This window comes from Lepidochelys olivacea (assembly GCF_965140295.1).
Source record: "Lepidochelys olivacea isolate rLepOli2 genome assembly, chromosome: 3".
In the NCBI taxonomy this organism is placed as follows: domain Eukaryota; kingdom Metazoa; phylum Chordata; order Testudines; family Cheloniidae; genus Lepidochelys; species Lepidochelys olivacea.
The window spans coordinates 96,462,341-96,487,076 of record NC_140413.1 but is presented as its reverse complement, the minus strand read 5'-3'; the positions used below and the strand labels follow the sequence as shown (position 1 = coordinate 96,487,076).

The 24,736-nt window shown below is 43.8% G+C and overlaps 1 protein-coding gene across 1 annotated transcript in view; it reads right to left on the bottom strand.

The window, feature by feature from the left end:
• Positions 1-1,387: 1,387 nt before the first annotated feature.
• The window catches only part of LOC311518767 (uncharacterized protein), a 47,450-nt gene continuing 24,101 nt past the window's right edge, over positions 1,388-24,736 (bottom strand). The window contains exons 6-8 of the mRNA XM_084624803.1: positions 24,128-24,282; positions 17,193-17,353; positions 1,388-8,120 (exon numbers count right to left, since the gene is read on the bottom strand). Coding sequence (XP_084480929.1) covers positions 17,266-17,353; positions 24,128-24,282 — 243 coding nt within the window. The 3' untranslated portion in view covers positions 1,388-8,120; positions 17,193-17,265. The remainder of the gene's footprint in view (positions 8,121-17,192; positions 17,354-24,127; positions 24,283-24,736) is intronic.

Genomic DNA, 24,736 nt, shown 5'->3' with positions numbered 1-24,736 from the left:
GAAAGTCCCATCACTTGTGTACTTTAAAACTAAGACAGAATAATGCATTCAAAGATAGAGTGTTGGTAAAATCCTCTAGTGGCAGGGGATGGCCTAGATTATCTTGGTCTTCAATTTCTATTCTACGTTTAGTAAACTATGTTTGGAAACACTATTCTCCCACCCAACCTTTCAATGGTTATGCATTGTGTATATCAAAAAAGTAACCCTTTTACATTGCATTTATTTCAGCTGTGCTAGATAGCCAGTAAAATAGCTCAGAGAGAGTCAAGAGAAAGTAATTCTTCTTCCTGTGCTTGTTGACAAGGCCACTCTCCTAATTTAGTTCCCTCCTTAGTGGAGCTATTGCAATGTCTATAAGACACTATCCAATCACCACAGCTATTTAACAAAACCATAGCTTCTTTACTCTATGATGTTATGCTGTACACTAGCCTCTGCTGAGTACCCAAATTTAGCATCTTAACTAAAAATGGAAAGTTTGTCAGGACACCACTCTATATGCTCTAGTGTAAAATGGCAGCTGTGGCCCGTTTAAGTGTGAGTGTATTAAAGAATGGAGATTGTTAGTACATAGTTTGAGGCAGACTGCACATTTGCTTCAATTTATGCTAATGCCAGAATATTTCTGAGTCCAGTATCCAGGGTAATCTTGTTTCTTTTTTCTTCATAATTAACGTGACACTGGGATATAATGAAATTAGGTGTTGCCTCTTTCTTATATATACATTTGTTGGATAGAGACTGTTACTTATTGTGTGGACCTCACCTGAGCACGACGGGAGTTGAAGGCACTCAGAACTGCGCAAAAAAAAGAAAAGTAGATTTGGTGACACTGAAACACTTTGCAAATCTGTGTCAATTTTGCATATTGCTTTGATTTAAAAAAAAAAAACTTTTAAAAATTTTCCAAAAAATCAAAACAGTTCTGACATTTTCTAAACAAAATGTTAGAATTTTTTGACTTGAAACAACTTTTCATTTTGAAATTTCCTTCAGTTTTATTTTTTGACTTTTTGGTTTGCTAAAACATAACATGGAAAATTGAAACAAAAATATTGTGTTCTGGGTCAACCTGAAACAATTTTTTTGTGTTTTCTAGAATTGCCAGCAAACTCAAAAATCTGTTATCCAGCCAGCTCTAGCATTCAGTACATTGCTGCCTGGACTTGTTGGAGGCTAAAATGAGAGAGTAAAGATATCAGGGCAATAAGGTAACATGAGGTAAAGAACATATTGGACTCTTATTTGTGGCTCTAACAACAAGATGTAACATTTTTAAGAAAAAATAATGGAACTAAATGAAAATGATTATAGATAGTCTAAACTGAAGATTTATAAGTAAGAAAAATGATTGTTTATTGGAAAATATTTTAGAACACTGCAAAGTACAAACTTCATATTACAGCTCAACTTTGTTTTTTGAAGACAAAACTTGAAAGTGCCAGATCTGCCCAAGGCAGCCTTAATTCATATACATTTGAAAAAAAAAAGTTCCTTTTAATATCCATAGACTGCTGCTTTTGAATATGAATTATTGTAAAATATGAATAGCTTTTTTCTGGCAAGCCCGCCCCATTTGTGATTCATACATCTCTTTTGACTGCACAGAAGAGTTTACTACTTATGCAAGGGTGACAGTAGTATGCTGAATGTGAGAAAAACTGATTTTGCAGTGTTTCATATCTTTTCAAATAAGGAGACATTCTTCCATAAATAGATCTCTGCACAGAAATACTATTTAAGTCAATATGCAGTGCTGGTGTAGCTGTGTTAATCCTAGGATATTAGGGAGAAAGTGGGTGAGGTAGTATCTCACGACCTGAAGAGGAGTTTGGTGTAGCTTGAAAGCTTGTTTCTCTCACCAACAGAAGTTGGTTCAATAAAAGATATTACCTCACCGACCTTGTCTCTCTAATTTATGTGAACAGATATTTTGAAATTTTTAATTCAAAATACACTAATGCCAGGATATAGTGAAATCTGTGAAACAGCAGAGCAGCCCCTCTCTATATATAACTGTTCACTGAATAGAGCACAATTAGTACATTTGCTTTTAAATTTAATGAGAATTATGCATCTAAATCCATTCAATCTGCTGAAAAATAGGTTATTTTATTCATATTTTTATGAAGCCCTATTACGGGTGAAATCTTTTTCACTCACATATCACTCATTTTTTCACACAAGAAATCTTATTAATTACTGTGTAAAGAGAAACTGAGTAACATTTTACTCACCAAAATTACAATTTTTGGCAATCACCAAAGCTAGATCCACATTTATTAGATTTCAAATACATTTGAGGAACCAAATCTATATTGTTTATTGGCTTCATGAAGACAATCTCATGTCTATATGGTATAGCGAAAAATAAACTGCTCCATTACAAGTATTTTGATAGCATTTAAAATCTCTGAAATCAATTTTGTTAAAAACAAAAGTGATCATAAAGCCAAACAGCCCACTGAAATTAAAGTCATGTTGTACTTAAAGGATTAATTTTCTATCTACTGTGTAGCACCTCTAATTGTGTCACCCAACCTAATATTTCCCCATGCTATCCACTACATCTGTCACTGATTTGGTAAGTTTCCTCATCGAGCTTGCCATTTTGGAGATTTCCTGCCATTTTTCTGACTGAAGAGACTGACGTAACACATGCTTTGATTTCAGTGCTGACATATCCTAATCAAGCTGCAGCATCTTAGTAGATGTTTGCAAGAGTTCATTGTCCCTCCCAACAAGCTGTAACGGGGAAAATATTGTCAGTTGAAAAAGAAGGCCAGATGGAACAAAACCAAAAGCAAGTGAGTTAAGATTTTTAAAGTCTTATGAGTTATTGGATAGATATGTACACATTTGATATTGTGTTTTAAAAACAGAGCAGAGTAATGAAAGGTTTCAGAGTAGCAGCAGTGTTAGTCTGTATCCGCAAAAAGATGAAGTGAGCTGTAGCTCACGGAAGCTTATGCTCAAATAAATTTGTTAGTCTCTAAAGGTGCCACAAGTCCTCCTTTTCTTTTTGCAAGTAATCAAAGACAGTGATTCAATTTTGTTAGAGATATTTAGTACATTTCACAGGCTATTTTTTGCCTTCTGATGATACATATATTAAAATTACACCATTTGGTTTAGTGAGAGCCTTAAGTGGTTCTCTGTTTGTCTGTCATTTGTGATCAACCTTAAATCCATTCTGCAGAGAGATTAAGGGCAAGATTCTACAGGATGCTGAGCACTCTTAAATCCCATTAACTTCCCACAGTTAATACTGAGGGATTGTGATGCATGGTTCACAACACAGCCCTAAGGATGAGAATAAAATATCAGCACTGATTGTCAGTCCCCTGGGCTGAACGATCACATAGTAGGATGAAGCTGCAGCATAGGCATGAAGAGACTGCATGAGGAAAATGGCAGTCCACAATGAAAGTAGATGAGCCTTAACTCCTGTTAGGCCTGCCAAAAATTAGATCTACCACCAATAGGTGGGACAAGAGACTCCAAGGGTATGTCTACACAGCAAAGAAAAACCCAAGGCTGGCCTATGCAAGTCGACTCAGGCTCATGAGGCTTGGGCTGTGGGGCTGTATCATTGCGGTCTAGGCCTCTGGGCTCGGGCTGGAGCCCAGGCACTAAGACCCTGTAGAATGGGAATGTCCGAGAGCTCAGGCTCCAGCCCGAGCCAGAAATCTATACAGCAATGAAACACCCAAGCCAGCTGGCATGGTCCAGCTGTGATTTTTCTTTTTTTTCCTGTGTAGACACATCTTTAGTCACATGCTTTGGCTGGAAATGCCAAGGTCATGCTTTGATTACTTCTACTCCAATAGGAGACTGGGAAAATATTAAGTTATACTTTAGGGCACAGCACTTATAATTTACTCCCTTACATTCATATTCAAAATGAGAATAAAAAACTCAATGTAGTTTTCATTTTCACTTGTTCTAAGTTCTTTTGCTTTTTATTTTTGTATCTCAAGTATACGTGGTGTTTAGCACAGTTCTGAAAAATAAAGAAACACAGGTTCCTAGGAAATGTCTATGTTACAAGTTACAGCAGACAACAGTCACAGAATAGTTGATGTAACGGATGCAATTATAATACTAGAGGATAGATTTACGGTCTTCTGTGCTTAGTGGGGATTTCCCCCAGGGAAAGGGAAAGTAGGGCTTTCCACTTCATCCTAATTTGAAGTTTTAGTAAGGGGGAAAGTGTGAACCTGTGCCAGGGGCTTTCCAGAAAGCCCTATCAGTGGGGTCCTACCAAATTCACTCTCCATTTTGATCAATTTTGTGGGCATAGGATTTTAAAAACAGTACATTTCATTATTTCAGCTATTTAAATCTGAAATTTCAGTGTTATAATTGTAGGGGTCCTGACCCAAAAAGGAGTTGTGGGGGGGGGTGTGGGGGGGGTCACAAGGTTATTGTAGGTGGGGGTTGTAGTAGAGCTACCCTTATTTCTGCCGGCGGCGCTGCCTTCAGAGCTGGACAGCTGGAAAGCGGTGGCTGCTGGCTGGAAGCCCAGCTCTGAAGGCAGAGCCGACACCAGCAGCAGTGCAGAAGTAAGGATGGCATGGTATGGTGTTGCCACCCTTCTACACTGCCTATGGAGCTGGGTCTTCAGTCAGCAGCCGCCACTCTCCAGCCGCCCAGCTCTGAAGGCAGCAGCTCAGAAGTAAGGGTGGCATGGTATGTTATTGCCACCCTTACTTCTGTGCTGCTGCTGGCAGGGTGCTGCCTTCAGAGCTGGGTGCCTGGCCAACGGCCACTGTTCTCAACCACCCAGCTCTGAAGGCAGTGCAGAAGTAGGGGTGGCAATAGTGCAATCCCCCAAAAATAATCTTGTGACCTCCCTGTAACTCCCTTTTGGGTCAGGACCCCCAATTTGAGAAACTCTGGTCAGCCCTGTGAAATATGCACACAAAAGACCAGATTTCACGGTCCTTGACGCATTTTTCATGGCTGTGAATTTGGTAGGGCCTTACCTATCAGGGACAGTGGGAATGCACTAAATCGTTTAATCAGTCTACCACTCACTTCAATGAAAGTTAGATTGGGCCCTATGTTTATTTTAAGGTTCGATTTCATCATATAGATTAGACAAAGCAGTTTACCTGGTTTTGTAAACTAGATACAAGATCTACCAACAAAGCTTTATCTCTTTGTAGTTCAATATTATCCTGTTCCTCTTTGTCCAGCATACCCTTCATTTCAGCTATTTGACTACATATTGTTGCAACATTTAAATCAAGAGATGTGCTTCCTTGTTCCAAAATATGAATCTGTGAGAAGAACAAGCCAGGGTCAAGATCATAAAAGACAAAAATATATACGTATGCTAACTATGTACATGCACAAGCCCACGCAAGCTGGAATATTTTTCAATTTCAAATACAAGTGACTCCTTACAGAAATGCTTCCTGTCATGTAAGCTTTTGGAACATTTGGGATTACCTCTCCCATATTTTGTTTATCTAAAACAAACAAACAAAAAAATCAATTTCCAATTTAAGTAAAGGGTGATACTGATTTCTGAGCTTGGGATCACTCTCTGGGATCAAGCATCTGCAATGAAAGTTTGGTCTTCCTCACTTCGGAGGCCTAAAGACATAGTTTTTCTCATTATGCACCTACCCACATGCCGCCAGCATCAACAAATGTTACTTTCAGACTGTGACCAACTTTTAGGAGCACTGTGAATGGTGAACTGTAAATTAAACAGAATGTTAAACTAACTGCAGCTTACAACCTCTTTACCAAATAAACCCATCACCTCCATGACAAGTCTGTGTTCTGCTGGCCTGGGGTGTGAGAATCCAGAACTACGTTCCCATTCCAGCTTGGTTTTATATATGACAATTACTTTGCAGTAGTGGGTTTCGTTGCCAACTAATTACCAAACTTAGGGCCAGTTATCAGAGCTCTAGTTTTGTCCTCAGACAGACTTGCTGCATGGTATCCAATTGGGACAATTAGGGTCTGCCTACATAGCTGCTGGGAGCAAATCTTGCAGTCTGAGTCTACAGATTTGTGCTAGTGGGGCCATATTAGCGTGCTAAAAATAGCAGTGGAGACAGATGTTCCAGCCCAAGCTTCAGAGCCTGTGCTCCAGCATAGGGCGGGAGGTGGGCTTCAGGGCCTGTGCTCCAGCATAGGGCGGGAGGTGGGCTTCAGGGCCTGTGCTCCAGCATAGGGCGGGAGGTGGGCTTCAGGGCCTGAGCTCCAGCATAGGGCGGGAGGTGGGCTTCAGGGCCTGAGCTCGAGCTTAAATGTCAAAGCAAGGTCTATGCAGCTATTTTTAGCACGCTCACTCAAGCCCCTCTAGCATGCGACTGTCAACCCAGGCTGCAAGACTTGCTCCCAGCAGCTGTGTGGACATATCCTTAGGATCCCCAGAGAGCTGCTATACCACTTCTTTATTTTGTGTTTGTTCAGTACCTAGCACAATGGGGACTTGGTCCATGACTAGGTACTATGATAATAATACTACTATATCAAAAGGACTAAAGACTTGTTAAGTGATATTCAGAGCTTCCGTAGAAGTGGTATTTGCTGTTACCTTTATTATAACAGGGAGCAGTTCTCATAATGCCATTAGCTGCAACAATAATAAATCAACACTGATTTTCTTCAAGAGCTATAACTAAGGCTACGTGTCTGTCACGGAAGTCATGGATTCCATGACTTTCCATGACCTCTGTGACTTCTGCAGCAGCCGGTGCTGGTCCAGGGGCTGCCCGAGCTGGGCAGCTCCTGGGCCAGCAGCAGCAGTTTGGGTGTGTGGGAGGGGGTTGGGGTATGAGGCGGTGCATACCTTGGGCGGGCTCCCCGGCTCCCAGCAGCATGTCCTTGCAGCTCCTAGCCGTAAGGGCCAGGGGGCTTCGTGCGCTGCCCATGCCTGCAGGCACCACCCCCACAGCTTCCATTGACTGTGGTTCCTGGCCAAGGGGAGTTGCGGAGCCAGCACTGGTGGTGGGAGCAGCGTACAGAGCCCTCCAGCTGCCCCTCCCCCTAGGAGCTGCAGGGACATGCCAGTTAGAGCTGAACAGGGAGCCTACCAGTCCCGCCAACCCTCCCTCCCCAGCACCAGTGAGGGTCCCGGGCCGCCTCCCCAGAACACCCACAGCCCCCTAGCCCAACGTTTAGTTAGGGGTATATAGTAAAAGTCATGGACAGTCATGGGCTGTGAATTTTTGTTTGCTGCCCATGACCCGTTCACGACTTTTACTAAAAATACCCGTGACTAAAATGTAGCCTTAGCTATAATCAGAGCTAGAAAGAAGATTCAATCCAGGGACTTGGTTATTTTGTATTAATGACTACTTATGCAATCACATAAAAACACCAAGATCTGAGGGCAACAACAAAAAAAAGGGTGCTATTACTTGAAGGCAAACCCCCGAACTGGCTGACAGCATCCCTAGAGATGTCATATTCTGTCTTTGCATATTCTGTCTTTCTGAAAAGTGGGAAAGTGCTGCGATGGTAGCTACATATAGCAGGAGTCACAGGTAAACTGGGATAAAACACAGTGACTGGCAAACACAGAATGGCAAAGTCAGCCATGAAGAGATGACTCCAACTTCAGATCATGAGAAAGAGTCTGGAGTCATGGCTTCTGGAGGCCCGTGACCTCTGAATAATAAATAAAACGGCTCCAAACAGAAAGAACCAGTACACTTTTGATTCATGGTGCTGGGTCAGCAGTACCATAAATGGAAAAAATAAATCTTACCACTAGACCTTCCTTCAATTAGTAAGGCAGAGCACTATGGATCTGTTCCATTTCCCATTGAAATAAATGAAGAGACTCCTGTTGACTTCAATGGGAGCTGGATCAGGTCCTGCAAGCAAAGTGGAGTATACCTCTTCTTAACAAACGAATCTAGAAGAAAAGAATATGATTCCCTATCTTTGGATGAACAGTGAAGATGCATTTAGAAAGCCAGTGTAGTCAGAGACAACCTTTTCCATAAGGTCTTGCAAGCTTTTCTTTTCCTGCTGCAAGAGCTCTTGGTGCATCTTGATCTCATGTTTCAGATGCTCTTCTTGGTCTTTTACTGTGTAAAGCTGGAAGACTGAAATGTATAACTCTCTTCCCTGAGGGCTCTCTCCTGAAATACATCATAAAAGCACAACTGGATCAAAATATATTAAAATGAAGTAAGGTTGTTGTGATGCTTCCTAGAAGCCCCCAGGATTATGAAGAAATTCGCTACCACCTGTTCTTAGCATGAGGAAGCCTTGCCTGTGCCTGCCATGCGTCAATTCCCTGACTCCACTGGCCACAGGTAATGCAAGCACTCCCCTCTTAGCCTATGCAGGCTCTGCTATAACCTCTGCAAGTTAGTGACAGGCACTCTCCAAAACCTGAGCTATCTGAGCATCTCCCTGGACTGTCCAGCCCCTACTCCAATAGACACTCACAGAATTCAGAGATTTGCTGTTCCCAAAAGGAACAGTACCCCCATCTTACCAGTTAGACCTTAGGTCACTTCTCCTTTTAACACACAGCACTTAGCTATGTTTATAGTGAAAACAAATATCAAGTATTTAAAGAATAGAGATTTGAGAAGTCACAAGTAAAAAGTATTGGAAACAAATGATTACCTGTAAAAAAAAAAAAACGTAACACACATTCTACAGCCTAGGATTAATTAACAAGATATCTTCCTGTCTAATGAAGTTTAGCTCACCCAAAGTCTTCGCAGTGTTTTCCAGCCAGGTTGGCTATAACCCTCCTTTCATAAGCCAGAAGACACTGACAGTTCATCTCCTTGGTGTGCCTCAGTAGTCCCCAGTTATTCCCCAAAAGTCTTTACTCAAACAGGATACCCCTTTGTGGTTTCATTTTTTTCATGCAGATTTTCTCTCATGATTTCACAGTCTCTTCATTAGCTTTAGGCTCAATACAAATAGGCTTCCATTGCGAAGTGGACAATATACAGAAAGATAACTGTCTATTACTCCTTGCCTGATGGAACCTGTCCAAGGCATGTCACCTCCTGGTGGCCTGGCTTACCTTAAGAACATAATTTTCAGTATAGATACATAACTTTAATATTACACTTCAAAATCTTTTTTTCTAAAATATATGTAAGACTAACTAGCAAAAATCTCAAAAAACAACAGCAATTTTTTAACCAGAAGCAGGAAGCCTGCCAAACAGTCAGTGGAGCCACTGGACGATGAAGGTGCTAAAGGACCACTCAAGGAAGACAAGGATGTTGAGTGAAGAAGCTAAATGAATTCTTTGCATTGGTCTTTACACACCTGAACCATTTTTTAAGGTTACAAATCTGAGGAATTGTCTCAAGTTTGAGGTGTCAACAAAGATGGTTTTGGAACAAATTGATAAATTAAACAGTAATAAGTCACAAGGACTAGATGGTATTCACCCAAGAGTTCTGAAGGAACTACTAACTGTGGTATGTAACCCATCACTTAAATCAGCCTCTACCAGATGACTGCAGGGTAGCTAAGGTAATGCTGATTTTTAAGAAAGGCTCCAAAGGTGATCCTGGCAATTACAGGTTGAGGGAAGAGGTTACTATACCCTTGAGGAACCTCTTAGTGGTTGGGTGTGACAGCATGGAGTACCCTTCTACAGGTTGGTGAAAAGCTGTTATAGCCTCTAGGTGGACCCTAAGAGAGCTTAGAGATAGACCCGACTTTTTTAGGGTCAAAGAATAATGTGGAAGAGTCGCAGATGTTGGGGAGATTTATTGGGACATGCACCAAATCTGTAACCTGGAGCATTTCTGCAGGTAAGTTACATCATGTCGAGGACTTTCTGCTGTGTAATTAGAACCTCTTGTACCTCTCGAACAGGAGCTTTCTAGGTGTTGGAACCAAGCAGTAGCCAAGCCTTGAGGCAGAAAATCCCCAAGTTGGAATTCCAGGTACATCCTCTATTCTAACAGAGATGCAGAATGGCCGGGAGAGAGATCAGCGGGCACATCGCGAGCTGTGACAGGTAAGGATACCACTAAGTCTGTCTTGACCAAATGGATAATCAAAATGACATGAGCTCCATCCCTTTTTATTTTCAGCAGGACATTCAGCAATAGGAGTAATGGGGGGAAGGCATAGAGAAGGACCCTGTCCCAGGGGAGGAGGAGATCATCACCCAGGGAATGTTGTCCCATCCCTGCTCTGGAGCAGTAGCATGGACATTTCTTGTTCAGGGAATAAGTCTGTGGACAGAGTCCCCCATTGTCTGAATAGGTTGTGAAGTACTGTCGGGTGTATCTGCCGCTTGTGGTCATGTGGGAATTTGTGACTGAGACTGCCTACTGTCGAGTTTTGTGCGTGCAGGAGGTAAGCCACAGAAAGTGTAACGTTGTAGGAGATGCACCAATTCTATAGCCTCATTGCTTCTGTGCATAGGGAGGGTGACTTGGCTCCCCCCTTGCTGATTGATGTAGTATATGCAGGCTATGTTGTCTGTTAGGATCTTTGTGCATGATCTGGTGATCAGTTGGAGGAAATGGGTGCAGGCATTCCTGACCTCTCTAGCTCAAGATTCGTGTGAAGGGCTCTCTCTGTGGGCGACCCTTTACCTTGCATCGTGAGGCTGTTTACATGCACGTTCCACCCTATGAATGATGTGTCGGTGGTGAGGAGCAAAAATGGCGATGCTTGTGAGAAGAGGATCCCCTTGCAAATGTTGGCTGGGTCTTTCTACAAGTCTAGGGAGTCTTTGCCATTCTCTTTGCCAGCTCCTGGAAAAGACAAAAGTCGTCTGTCAGAGATAGTGGGGAAGGCACGACAGCTTCAGCTGGAGAAGAGGATATGGTCCTCGGTGTCACTTCCTCCTCGGTACCGACTTCCTGTTTGTCTACGTCTTAAGGCAGTTCTGAAGTCCTGGATGCTGTGGCCAACGGGGTGTGCCTCAAGGGTTCTCAGGTGAGGCTCGAAGCCTGAGAGGCATGCTGGTGGTGCGCTGCCCAAGGTTCCCAATATGGCCATTGGAGTAGTGGTGGCATAGAGCCCAGTGGTGGTGCCCGTTGGGTAACCAAGATAGTGGCAGTGGGGCCATCTGCGGGTATATCCTTGGGCTCTTCTGGTAGTGACAACCATATGGAGCTCCAGAGGAGTAATGCAACACTACCTCCTCTGATTCACTGTCTGAACACCTGCTAGAGAGTGGAGGAGCATGGCATGGCAGCGAGGATACTTCCTGCACTCAGCAGAGGCTCGGTGCAGAGGTCTCGGCACTGAGGGGCAGAGACTCTAGTACATCTGGCATGTAGAGGTCCCTGGAATGGGGTACCAATACGTCCCAGTGTTGGTGGTGGTGCCTGGGAGGAAGGAGAAGGGAAGGGAGAATCTTGTCTGCACTGGTCGCTTCTGTACCGAGCAAGCCATCGCTGGTGGTGCTGATGTGGAGTCGTACACTGAGAGCGTCTTTTTAGAGGAGTGCTTATCCTGTCCTTCAGTGCTGATGACTCGGTGCCCATGCCCATCAGGTCCGTGGGCCTGTCAATGGTGCCAGTTGTGGTTTTCCCTGAGCCATGGGTGCTGAACTGAGATGGTCTTGGTGTTGGCAGTGCCGATGATACTGAGCAAGATGGTGATCACTTATGGCTATCTTGGGGCTCACTGTGGGGCCTTCCCACTCTCTTCTTAGAGGATTTATGAGAGGGGTCCATAGCCGGTTTCCTTGACCCAGAGCCCTTAGGTATAGAAGGCTTTGGGGAAGACTCACATCTACCAGGCAACTGGAGTCAGAGAGCTGCCTCCATGATGATCTCATGGCAGATCTCTCTATCTTTGAGGGATCTTGGCGGGAGTTGTTGGCAAAGACCACACTTTTATTGTATGTTGCCTTCCCTGAGGCAGCAAATGCACTGAGTGCTTGTCTGCAACTGGGATCGCCACTTTACAAGTAAGGCATTTTTTGAAGCCTGGTGGACTGGGCATAGCCCATTGTGGGAAAGGGTTCCTGATGGGGAGAAAAAGTGGAAAAGAAATTAAAGGTTTAGGGTGGCGGGGTTGTTTTTTCCCAAGGGTAAAATAAGGAGAAGGAGAAGAATACTATGACTACAACTAGAACTAGGAGACTAACCATAGGTATGTAAAATTAAACAATGGACTTAACGGACTGCTAATGCCTCCGTCTCTAGCTAGGGCAGTTGAGAAGGAACTGAGGGAGGTTTGCCTGCATGAACTGGATAGCTTTGTGGCGCAGCACAAGGAGAGACTGCACGTGTGTGGGCCTAATGGACACAGCTACCAAAGTTCTCCAGTCAGCAGTGCAGGAACACAAACACACCTACAGTAGAGCACTCATAGGGACACGACTTGAGAAGAACTGATTTTGTTTCTATAGAAGGTAAAAATAAACTACACAACTGGATTTGGAGAAAAAACAAAAACTCTTAGGAGTCCTTTTTAAGGGAGTCAGTCAAGAAAGTTTAGCCAAGATTTATCTTACATATCCGGAAATTCTTACTAACTTGCTGCAAATATTCTCAGATGCTAAAATATTTTTCTTTTAAAAACCAACACACTGGCAATGAAAATGTAAAAAACTAATCATTTATCTAGTACCTTCACATCTGATTAAGCAGCTGCCATCCCCTCAGTTACTAAGGAGTCCTAGCTGCCACTACCTAAACTGTCATTTTAACAATACCCACCCAAATCTGTCATCTGATTTTGTGGCCAGGTCAAGGGGATTATTCCTAATGGCTGATCTCAGATATGGTGATTTCTGAGGCAGCCTGAGTTCTAGTAGAATGAGCTTTGATATTTGAAGAGACGAGTGTTATCAGCCATGTGATAAAATATTGAAATATACTGCGTAATCAATTTAAATATTCTCTGGGAAGAAATGGCTCATTCTTTAGAAGCACAATTTTTGGTTTTGGAAAGAAAATGAAGAGATAAATAGATTCATTTAAGTGAAAATCTGAAACAACTTTGGGAATAAACTTAGAATGAGGTCTCAACAACGGCTTATCTCTGTTGAAATTTGTGTAAGGAGTGTTGTACGCCTGGCTTGATATGAATAATTAAACATAGGAGAGGCCTCATTTCTTGGAAGACAAGATTAGGGAGGTAAATAGATCAGCAGGCTGAAAACAGAATGTTTTTGCTAACTAGGATAAGTAAATGGGTCAATGCACTAGAGACAGAATGTCTGAGCTAGCTAACATAAGAGGAGAAACACCGAGGGAACCATTTACTAAGAATAAGATAAAAATGGACAAGATGTGTCAGGAAAGCATAAGGATGAGGTAAAGAGTAAAGTCATACATGGATAGCATGTGGACTAAGCATGCTGTATGAGAATTGGTTCTTGCAAAGTAAACAAGCCAATCCCAAAACATGTGATGCAATGTACAGTAAATTTAATGAGATGTGCAAATGTATATAAAGGAGGAGGGTTTCTGTGTACCTTTGGATCTGTGAAGTACCCTGCAACCACCTCCTATGTTTGAGTCTGATCAACTCAGTGTAGCTTTGCTGTATGCCAAATAAAGACGCATGAGTGATGAAGTCCAGAGTCGAATTGAGTTCTTGAGAAGCTGAGTGAAAGAGGTCTCTGAGGGAATTCCAACAAGGAGGAGAGCTTAGTGTTCGCTGACCCTTGTGACTGACATAATGGTGACCAAATGGTCAGTCACAAGAATAAAGTCTAGACACCATCCAGAAAGAATGAGACCTGAAAGGGAAACATTAAGATCCCACATAGATTGGGCTCCTCCTAATTGATTCATAAGTGTGAAGCAATCCTTTTAAAAATCAGGTTACAGTAGGGTGGTAAAATATGGCTGGATGTGAGAGTTGCATGCCAAAAATCTCTGCAAGGTGGACTTAAATGGAACTGACAGAGTCCAAAGATGCAGGATGTAATCAAGGATCTTAGGAAAAGGAGCCTCCAAAGATCAAGGTTGTCTTGACATGATTAAACTGAAAACCTTTTCCACTCTGAGGACTAAGTTTTTCTCATGGAGGGCTTCCTGCTTTGCAGCTGGATTTTCCTTGTATCTGTAGTGAAGTCTCTCTGAGTAGCACTTAACAAGCCTACATCCAGGGTTTGGGATTAGGAATTTGACCTGCAATATTATGCATGGAATGACATAGCGAGTGGGGTCCTGCAGGGATGAGTACTGGGTCCGGTTCTGTTCAATATCTTCATCAACGATTTAGATAATAGCATTGAGAGTACACTTATAAAGTTTGTGGACGATACCAAGCTGGGAGGGGTGGCAAATGCTTTGGAGGATAGGAATAAAATTCAAAATGATCTGGACAAACTGGAAAAATAGTCTGAAGTAAATAGGATGAAATTCAATAAGGACAAATGCAAAGTACTCCACTTAGGAAGGAACAATCAGTTACACACCCACAAAATGGGAAATGACTGCCTAGGAAGGAGTACTGCGGAAAGGGATCTGGGGGTCATAGTGGACCACAAGCTAAATATGATTCAATAGTGTAACGCTGTTGCAAAAAAAAGCAAACATAATTCTGGGGTGTATTAGCAGGAGTGTTGTAAGCAAGACACTTAGTAATTCTTCCTCTCTACTCCGCGCTGATTAGCCCTCAACTGGAGTATTGTGTCCAGTTCTGGGCACCACATTTCAGGAAGGATGTGGACAAATTGGAGAAAGTCCAGAGAAGAGTGACAAAAATGATTAAAGGTCTAGAAAACAACCTATGTTGGAAGATTGAAAAAATTGGGTTTGTTTAGTCTGGAAAAGAGAAGACGGGGGCAGGGGGAGATGATAACAGTTTTCAAGTATGTAAAAGGTTGTTACAAGGAGGAGGGAGAAAAAAATTGTTTTTCTTAACATCTGAGGATAGGACAAGAAGCAATAGGCTTAAGTTGCAGCAAGGGAAGTTTAGGTTGGACAACAGGAAAAACTTCCCAATGGTCAGGGAAGTTAAGCACTGGAATAAATTGCCTAGGGAGGTTGTGGAATCTACCTTCATTGGGGATTTTTAACAGCAGGTTAGACAAACACCTGACAGGGATGGTCTAGATAATACTTAGTCCTGCCATGAGTGCAGGGGACTGGACTAGATGACCTCTCGAGGTCCCTTCCAGTCCTATGATTCTATGATTATTATGCCTGGACAATCTGAAGTTGAAGGCTGAGTGGACATTTGGAGGAGAGCCATTAGCTCCTTATTGGCCAAGGCAATTCTGGCTATTAGGATCAGCGTAGCTACATCCTGTCTGACTTTCCATATCACTCTGGGTATCAGAGAGATCAGAGGCAATACATACATGAGACCTTGATTCCATATAAAGGTGTCTTGCTTGATGGGGATCGGAAGGAGGCAGAGACTGGTAGTGAATACAGTACCCATGAGGAAGGTGCTTGTCTGTCACTGAGGTCATGGAAATCACAGATCCCGTGACTTTCTATGACTTTTGCAGCAGCCGGTGCTGGCTCAGGGGCTCCCAGAGCACACAATCCACCAGAGATTGGATGTGTACAGAATTTTTCAAAGCCCCTCACTGGAATTTGGTATCTTTTTTTCTTGCTTGCTTTGTAGTTGGGGTAAATATAGCAGGGGTTTGCCAGAGATATTTAGCTGGCTCTAAAATGCTTTCATATATAGGCATTGCTAACTTGTGGAGAATAACCAATAATTTATGGGGCTTTTCCTTGATCACAAGAGTCCCAGTCCTCCGTGTCAGCAATTCAAGGCAGCAGCTATTGAAAAGCTCGAAATTATCAGGAGCTGGTTCTACAGATAAAGAGACCGCCTCCTTGGCAAATGATGATAACGATGGGTCTTTGGGAGAAGTTGAAGGGCCCTAGTCCAGTGGTTTGGAACCGGACTCTTTTTTTCATTATTCAGGAGTTCTTCATTCCCATTCCTATGAGCTTCTGTGGGAGGTCTTGAAACTAAGGCCAAAGAAGAATGAGACCTTCTATGTTCGGGAGATACTGGGAAGGGGACTCACTTCTGGAGGCTCTGGAAGATGAGCCCTGGTTAGTCCCGTATGGCCATAGTGGAGAGCTGTTATGGATAAGATTGACTAGGTTGACCGGGTTGGTTAAGATATTGTTGGCTGGGCCATTCCCATCTCTGCAATGGGTAAGCTGGGGGCTCTGAAGGGATGGAGGGATGAACAAGCTTCTGATCTTGTTGAGCAAGGTGGTGAAGATCTCCAGCTCGATGAGATGGGGTGCAGCAAGAAAACGTAGTCAAGAGAAGGGAAGAAAGAATAGATTTCCTCTAACCGCAGTGCTGAGATGCTGCTATTCATAGATTCTGAACTCGCATGCATGGGGCACACATGCACCTACTATGAGATCAAATACACTTGGCCAATATTGGCAGGGCCACAAAAAGCCCAGGAGCCGCTTGGTATGGAGTATTTAGGAACCCAGATACAGGGAGAAGAAATGAGAAGTAGGCTCAAAGACGCTTCCATGAAGCTTTTGATGAATCTGGCCCAAATGTCTCAGGAGTTGAAAAAGAATGCAATGTATCATTTGAAAAATTGTCTTCATCTTTCAGTTATGTTCTACAACCTCATTCCAATTAATGACTTGAAACTCATTCTATATTTGAGAGCAGGTCAATTCAGTACTTCTTAACCTTCTTTGTTTTTTCACACCTATCCCACATATGGAGGATTGCTGTAGCATTTTTTGCTTAGGGTTCAGAAGTCACTGCCATCAAATGAAATTTAAAAGGCAGAGGGAAGTCTTTAAGCAACATCTCAGGTGAAAATTAGGCCAAAGCATTACAGATAGAAATAGCAAATGCAAGCTTCAGGGAACTGCTGATTTAATAAGAACATACATATTTAAATAAAAATGCTAATTTCTCAGTTTGAATTGCATGCTGATGTGTTCATATTTAAAAAACAATAGCAGTTTACCACTCTAGAGAGGGAGGAAAAAAGAGAATTTAATTGCCTACTTTTATCATGTGCCTTCAGAAATTTTAAGATGTTCTCTAATTTGGATCAGATTTCCTTTGTAGTCTCAACTGTTTATTTTACTAAGAAAAGTGAACTGAGTGTAGTCTGAACATTCCTGAAGTGTAAAAATATAGAATCTTAGCTATTTTAATGTAAGGCAGTGGAAAAGGAACATCATGTTAATCTATGCTGTCTTCATAGCATTAACTGTTTGTTAGTGGTTTTTTTTTTTTAAATATATATATATTTTATATGACCAATTGGTCATTCCCTATCCCATTCTTACTATGTTCAGTTGCTTGTTAAGTTCCAAGAGGTTGGAACGCAGCACAGCATTCTCTGCAGTCAGGGATGCATAATCATCCATCATTTTGCTTCTTAAGAAACGATCCTGCTCTGCCAGTAGATCTTTCTCTCTCAGTTGCTGATGAAGAAAACTTCTCACTTCTGATAAAAAAAAATGCAGAAAAAATAATATTAATTGTTAAAAATTGTTCCATCTGAAAATGACAAGCCATATTTTTAAAAGATATATATGACATTATTCTGAAAATTGTATCAGATGTCCTAACATTAGGATCCAATTTTAAGGTTTGTATAATAGGATCTTAATGTTAGGACATTTTATACAGCTTTCTGAATACTCTGAATTATCTCATTAAAATCAGCCCTTTCCATATACTTTGTATCCTAAATCTGGCAAAAAGCAACCTAACATTGTTAGTTATATTATACAATCTATCTAGCTCTGTTTATTAAGAATTAACTCTAAAAACAAGGATGAATCACTAGCAAGGCACATCTTGCTTGTAGAAGGACATACTGTTGTAACAATGGAGAATTACTGTAATGTGTGTGCACACACACATATTCTCTTTTTCTCTCAAAACAAGGAAATTGAGGAAATTAGCTCTACTCAAGTAAAATATATTACACAATTTAAAAGTCCTCAGGACACTCAAGTAAAAATGATAAAATCAGTTACAACTATTAAAAATTTCATACCTGAACACTAACAAGAATCACCCCCCAGAATGCTACCATGTGACATTTCTAAAGATCTGAAAGTCTGTACTATCAATCTTAAATCATTTTTATGTTCTATTTTGAGGTCAGATTTGATCTGACTGATTTGGGGCATCTCAAGCACTGCATAGCAACAAGAGAATACTGGTCAGTTAAGCTGGGTTTACAGCTGTTTTGCATTGCCAGAGCAGCACAAAATAGCTGGAGTGCACACCCTAGTTTTCCCCTTCTACATGTACTCCTCTTTTCCCTGCCCACACACATACCCCCTACTTGCCCCCTCCCTCCTACACCTCACATTCCCGTGCACACACAGCTCCAGTCTCCCTCTTTCTCCTGTACCTGTTTCCCCCTACACAGAAAAGTTTCCCTCCCCATGTCTCCCATGTCCCCCTGTTCTCACACACCCCCGTTTCTCCATCCTGTCCCTTGTATTTCCCAGTTCACATATACTCCCTTAGCCCTGGTCTACACTAGGACGTTAGGTCGAATTTAGCAGCGTTAAATCGATGTAAACCTGCACCTGTCCACACAATGAAGCCCTTTATTTCGACTTAAAGGGCTCTTAAAATCGATTTCCTTACTCCACCCCTGACAAGTGGATTAGCACTTAAATCGATGTTGCCGGCTCGAATTTGGGGTACTGTGGACACAATTCGATGGTATTGGCCTCCGGGAGCTATCCCAGAGTGCTCCATTATGACCGCTCTGGACAGCACTCTCAACTCAGATGCACTGGCCAGGTAGACAGGAAAAGAACCGCAAACTTTTGAATCTCATTTCTTTTTTGGCCAGCGTGGCAAGCTGCAGGTGACCATGCAGAGCTCATCAGCACAGGTGACCATGATGGAGTCCCAGAATCGCAAAAGAGCTCCAGCATGGGCCGAACGGGAGGTACGGGATCTGATCGCTGTTTGGGGAGAGGAATCCGTGCTATCAGAACTCCGTTCCAGTTTTCGAAATGCCAAAACCTTTGTCAAAATCTCCCAGGGCATGAAGGACAGAGGCCATAACAGGGACCCGAAGCAGTGCCGCGTGAAACTGAAGGAGCTGAGGCAAGCCTACCAGAAAACCAGAGAGGCGAACAGCCGCTCTGGGTCAGAGCCCCAAACATGCCGCTTCTATGATGAGCTGCATGCCATTTTAGGGGGTTCAGCCACCACTACCCCAGCCGTGTTGTTTGACTCCTTCAATAGAGGTGGAGGCAATACGGAAGCAGGTTTTGGGGACGAAGAAGATGAGGAGGAGGAGGAGGTTGTAGATAGCTCACAGCAAGCAAGTGGAGAAACCGGTTTTCCTGACAGCCAGGAACTGTTTCTCACCCTAGACCTGGAGCCAGTACCCCCCGAACCCACCCAAGGCTGCCTCCTGGACCCAGCAGGCGGAGAAGGGACCTCCGGTGAGTGTACCTTTTAAAATACTATACATGGTTTAAAAGCAAGCATGTGAAAGGATTACTTTGCCCTGGCATTCGCGGTTCTCCTGGATGTACTCCCAAAGCCTTTGCAAAAGGTTTCTGGGGAGGGCAGCCTTATTGCGTCCTTCATGGTAGGACACTTTACCACTCCAGGCCAGTAACACGTACTCGGGAATCATTGTAGAACAAAGCATTGCAGTGTATGTTTGCTGGCATTCAAACAACATCCGTTCTTTATCTCTCTGTGTTATCCTCAGGAGAGTGAGATATAATTCATGGTCACCTGGTTGAAATAGAGTGCTTTTCTTCAGGGGACACTCAGAGGAGCCCATTCCTGCTGGGCTGTTTGCCTGTGGCTAAACAGAAATGTTCCCCGCTGTTAGCCACAGGGAGGGGGGAAGGTTGAGGGGGTAGTCACGCGGTGGGAGGAGGCAAAATGCGACCTTGTAACAAAAGCGCATGTGCTATGTATGTAATGTTAACAGCAAGGTTTACCCTGAAAGAGTGTAGCCACTGTTTTATAAAATGTGTCTTTTTAAATACCGCTGTCCCTTTTTTTTTCTCCACCAGCTGCATGTGTTTCAATGATCACAGGATCTTCTCCTTCCCAGAGGCTAGTGAAGCTTAGAAAGAAAAAAAAACGCACTCGCGATGAAATGTTCTCCGAGCTCATGCTGTCCTCCCACACTGACAGAGCACAGACGAATGCGTGGAGGCAAATAATGTCAGAGTGCAGGAAAGCACAAAATGACCGGGAGGAGAGGTGGCGGGCTGAAGACAGGGCTGAAGCTCAAATGTGGCGGCAGCATGATGAGAGGAGACAGGATTCAATGCTGAGGCTGCTGCAGGACCAAACCAGTATGCTCCAGTGTATGGCTGAGCTGCAGCAAAGGCAGCTGGAGCACAGACTGCCACTGCTGCCCCTCTGTAACCAACCGCCCTCCTCCCCAAGTTCCATAGCCTCCACACCCAGACGCCCAAGAACGCGGTGGGGGGGCCTCCGGCCAACCAGCCACTCCACCACAGAGGATTGCCCAAAAAAAAGAAGGCTGGCATTCAATAAATTTTAAAGTTGTAAACTTTTAAAGTGCTGTGCTTAAAGTGCTGTGTGGCATTTTCCTTCCCTCCTCCACCACCCCTCCTGGGCTACCTTGGTAGTCATCCCCCTATTTGTGTGATGAATGAATAAAGAATGCATGAATGTGAAGCAACAATGACTTTATTGCCTCTGCAAGCGGTGATTGAAGGGAGGAGGGGCGGGTGGTTAGCTTACAGGGAAGTAGAGTGAACCAAGGGGCGGGGGGTTTCATCAAGGAGAAACAAACAGAACTTTCACACCGTAGCCTGGCCAGTCATGAAACTGGTTTTCAAAGCTTCTCTGATGCGTACTGCGCCCTCCTGTGCTCTTCTAACCGCCCTGGTGTCTGGCTGCGCGTAACCAGCAGCCAGGCGATTTGCCTCAACCTCCCACCCCGCCATAAACGTCTCCCCCTTACTCTCACAGATATTGTGGAGCACACAGCAAGCAGTAATAACAGTGGGAATATTGGTTTCGCTGAGGTCTAAGCGAGTCAGTAAACTGCGCCAGCGTGCCTTTAAACGTCCAAATGCACATTCTACCACCATTCTGCACTTGCTCAGCCTGTAGTTGAACAGCTCCTGACTACTGTCCAGGCTGCCTGTGTACGGCTTCATGAGCCATGGCATTAAGGGGTAGGCTGGGTCCCCAAGGATACATATAGGCATTTCAACATCCCCAACAGTTATTTTCTGGTCTGGGAATAAAGTCCCTTCCTGCAGCTTTTGAAACAGACCAGAGTTCCTGAAGATGCGAGCATCATGCACCTTTCCCGGCCATCCCACGTTGATGTTGGTGAAACGTCCCTTGTGATCCACCAGAGCTTGCAGCACTATCGAAAAGTACCCCTTGCGGTTTATGTACTCGGCGGCTTGGTGCTCCGGTGCCAAGATAGGGATATGGGTTCCGTCTATAGCCCCACCACAGTTAGGGAATCCCATTGCAGCAAAGCCATCCACTATGACCTGCACATTTCCCAGGGTCACTACCCTTGATATCAGCAGATCTTTGATTGCGTGGGCTACTTGCATCACAGCAGCCCCCACAGTAGATTTGCCCACTCCAAATTGATTCCCAACTGACCGGTAGCTGTCTGGCGTTGCAAGCTTCCACAGGGCTATCGCCACTCGCTTCTCAACTGTGAGGTCTGCTCTCATCTTGGTATTCATGCGCCTCAGGGCAGGGGAAAGCAAGTCACAAAGTTCCATGAAAGTGCCCTTACGCATGCGAAAGTTTCGCAGCCACTGGGAATCGTCCCAGACCTGCAACACTATGCGGTCCCACCAGTCTGTGCTTGTTTCCCGAGCCCAGAATCGGCGTTCCACAGCATGAACCTGCCCCATTAGCACCATGATGCATGCATTGGCAGGGCCCATGCTTTCAGAGAAATCTGTGTCCATGTCCTGATCACTCACGGGACCGCGCTGACGTCGCCTCCTCGCCCGGTATCGCTTTGCCAGGTTCTGGTGCTGCATATACTGCTGGATAATGCGTGTGGTGTTTAATGTGCTCCTAATTGCCAAAGTGAGCTGAGCAGCCTCCATGCTTGCCTTGGTATGGCGTCCGCACAGAAAAAAGGCGCGGAACGATTGTCTGCCGTTGCTCTGACAGAGGGAGGGGCGACTGACGACACGGCTTACAGGGTTGGCTTCAGGGAGCTAAAATCAACAAAGGGGGTGGCTTTACATCAAGGAGTATTTCAGGCAGGACTTCACGGAGGGTTCCAATAAGAAATGGTGCACCTAAGTTATTGTCCTTATTGGAACAAGAAGGTTAGCCTGGCCTCTGATTGATACATGGCTAGATTTACCTCGCTGCACCTTCTCTGTAAGTGACTGCAGTGTGATCTAGAAGAATGAGTCCCCTAGACAGGGGAGGGGGGGAAGCAAATGAGTACAAAACAAATCTGATCTATTTCTTGTTTTGATCCACTCCATCTATCTTTTACATCTTTGGCTGGCAGCAGACGGTGCAGAAGGACTGCATGCCATCCACATCTCATGGCTGCTCAGCAGAAGATGGTACAGTACGACTGCTAGCAGTCCGTATCGCCTGCCCGCTCACCATAAGACGGTTCAATAGGACTGACTGCAGGACTAAAGAGAATGACCTGGTCAAGTCACTCCAAAGTTAATCCCTGCGCCCATGTCTGCCCAGGCGCTCCTGATCGACCTCACAGAGGCGACCAGGAGCACCTCGGACATGATGATGACGGCTACCAGTCGTACTGTACCGTCTGCTGCCACAAGGCAAGGGGTTGCTGCTACTGTGTAGCAATGCCGTACCGCGTCTGCCAGCACCCAGGAGACATAGGGTGACGGTTACCTGAGCGGGCTCCATGCTTACAGTGGTATGGCGTCTGCACAGGTAACTCAGGAAAAAAGGCGCGAAATGATTGTCTGCCCTTGCTTTCACGGAGGGAGGGAGGGAACGGGGGCCTGACAATATGTACCCAGAACCACCCGCGACAATGTTTTAGCCCCATCAGGCATTGGAATCTCAACCCAGAATTCCAATGGGCAGCGGAGACTGCGGGAACTGTGGGATAGCTACCCACAGTGCAACGCTCCAGAAGTCGACTCTAGCCTCGGTACTGTGGAAGCGCTCCGCCGAGTTAATGCACTTAATGCACTTAGAGCATTTTCTGTGGGGACACACACACTCGAATATATAAAACCGATTTCTAAAAAAACGACTTCTATAAATTCGACCTTATTCCGTAGTGTAGACATACCCTTAGTTTACTACATCTCTGTTGAGCCAATCAGGTGCAATGATTACTTTTTAGAATAATTATTTAGGATTAATGTTCACTTTTTCATTATTTTTCATAGCTGAGAAGGAAAAGTAAAATGTTGCCTTTTAGAGAAACTCAAGAAGAATTCCCCCAGCCTCACCACTGCTTCTCCTATTCCTGGGGCTCTTCATCCCACTCTCCCAAGCCAGAGGCAGAGGGCTGATGCAGTGTTCTTTTCTTCCCCTTCCCGGCTGAGCGAGTGGGGCAGACCCAGGAGTTCTTCAGCTCCTATGCCCCTTCCCAGGCCAGATGTTAGAGGGAAGCGGGGAAGGGGTGCAGAGAAGAGCTGTCTCTTTGCTCACAGAAGTGGAGGGGATGGATTAAAGCTGCCCTGAGCTGCTGGGCTCTTTTTGTTCCCTCCTCCCTTCCTGTGAGAATCGTGTCTGCTCCTGAGGGGAGAGGGAGAAAGCTCCACTTGCTTCCTGCAGTAGTTCCAATTGGCTGCTCTTCCCCAGAAGGAACCTTCTAATTTTAAAATCAAGCAAATTCCTGAAGGGTGCTAAATTGTTAACTATGGGGACTAAAGCTATCATTTACCCCTTAAAACGCTACAAGTGGAGCTACCGTGCAACCTCTCTTACACTTTGTGCTAGTCAATCCTGAACTGAAAGGACTACCTCTGTGGATGAGAGAGAGAGTACCTTTTGTTTCAACATGTCCATTTTCTCTGTTGTCTTTCTGCTGAAAAGCCAACAGAGTGTAATATCTTTTGGTAGATGAGGATGAACTGAAAGCAGTACATCATGACTTCCTGCAACGTGTCAGAAAATGGGTGCCAGCTTAAAGTGACCCAATCCGTAGTGAAGACAGAAACCAGTAACCTAAAGCTTAATGGGTTAGTAAATTCCAAATCATCAATACCTGACCATCCGTCGAAAAACTGCCAAATACTTTGGCTAATACCTGATGCCATGTGTGATCTGGTCTTGCATCATTGCTGTTTTTTTAAATATTTTGTCTTCCATTTCATGCACAGCAAACTGCACTTTCATAAGTTCCTTTCTCTTTTCAGAAAGCTGCAACTCTACTGCCGTCTGCTGCTCTGACCGTTGCTTTAACTTGGTGTCCACATACATAAAAGGAAACAAAGTTAGAGCAGAATGAATACTGAGATTCAGGCTTATTTTATGTTTATTTCTAAAATAACTGCAAAAAAATACATCACTCATTAAGTAGTTCCAAAAAGTAATCTGGTTTTAGTTTGACTACTGCAAAACTGTCCAGTAGTCTGATTCCTTTATTGTCTTACCAGCTTTATATGACGACTCTTGACCAGGTACATAAAGCTCAAGTGGTAGGGGCTTGTGCTTTTGGTGCTGAAAGTTCTAAATTCAGTCTCAGCTGATGAATGTGGTGTTTGCATGTATGTGGTTAGGGTTTGTTATATGGATGCTTGAGAAAATTTACTTATAGTGAGAGCATGGAATACATATTTTTACATGTCTATTATTTTTAACATTTCCTGATCAACAAAAACTTTTTTTTTCCAATTCAAGTAAGTGTCTCTATCAA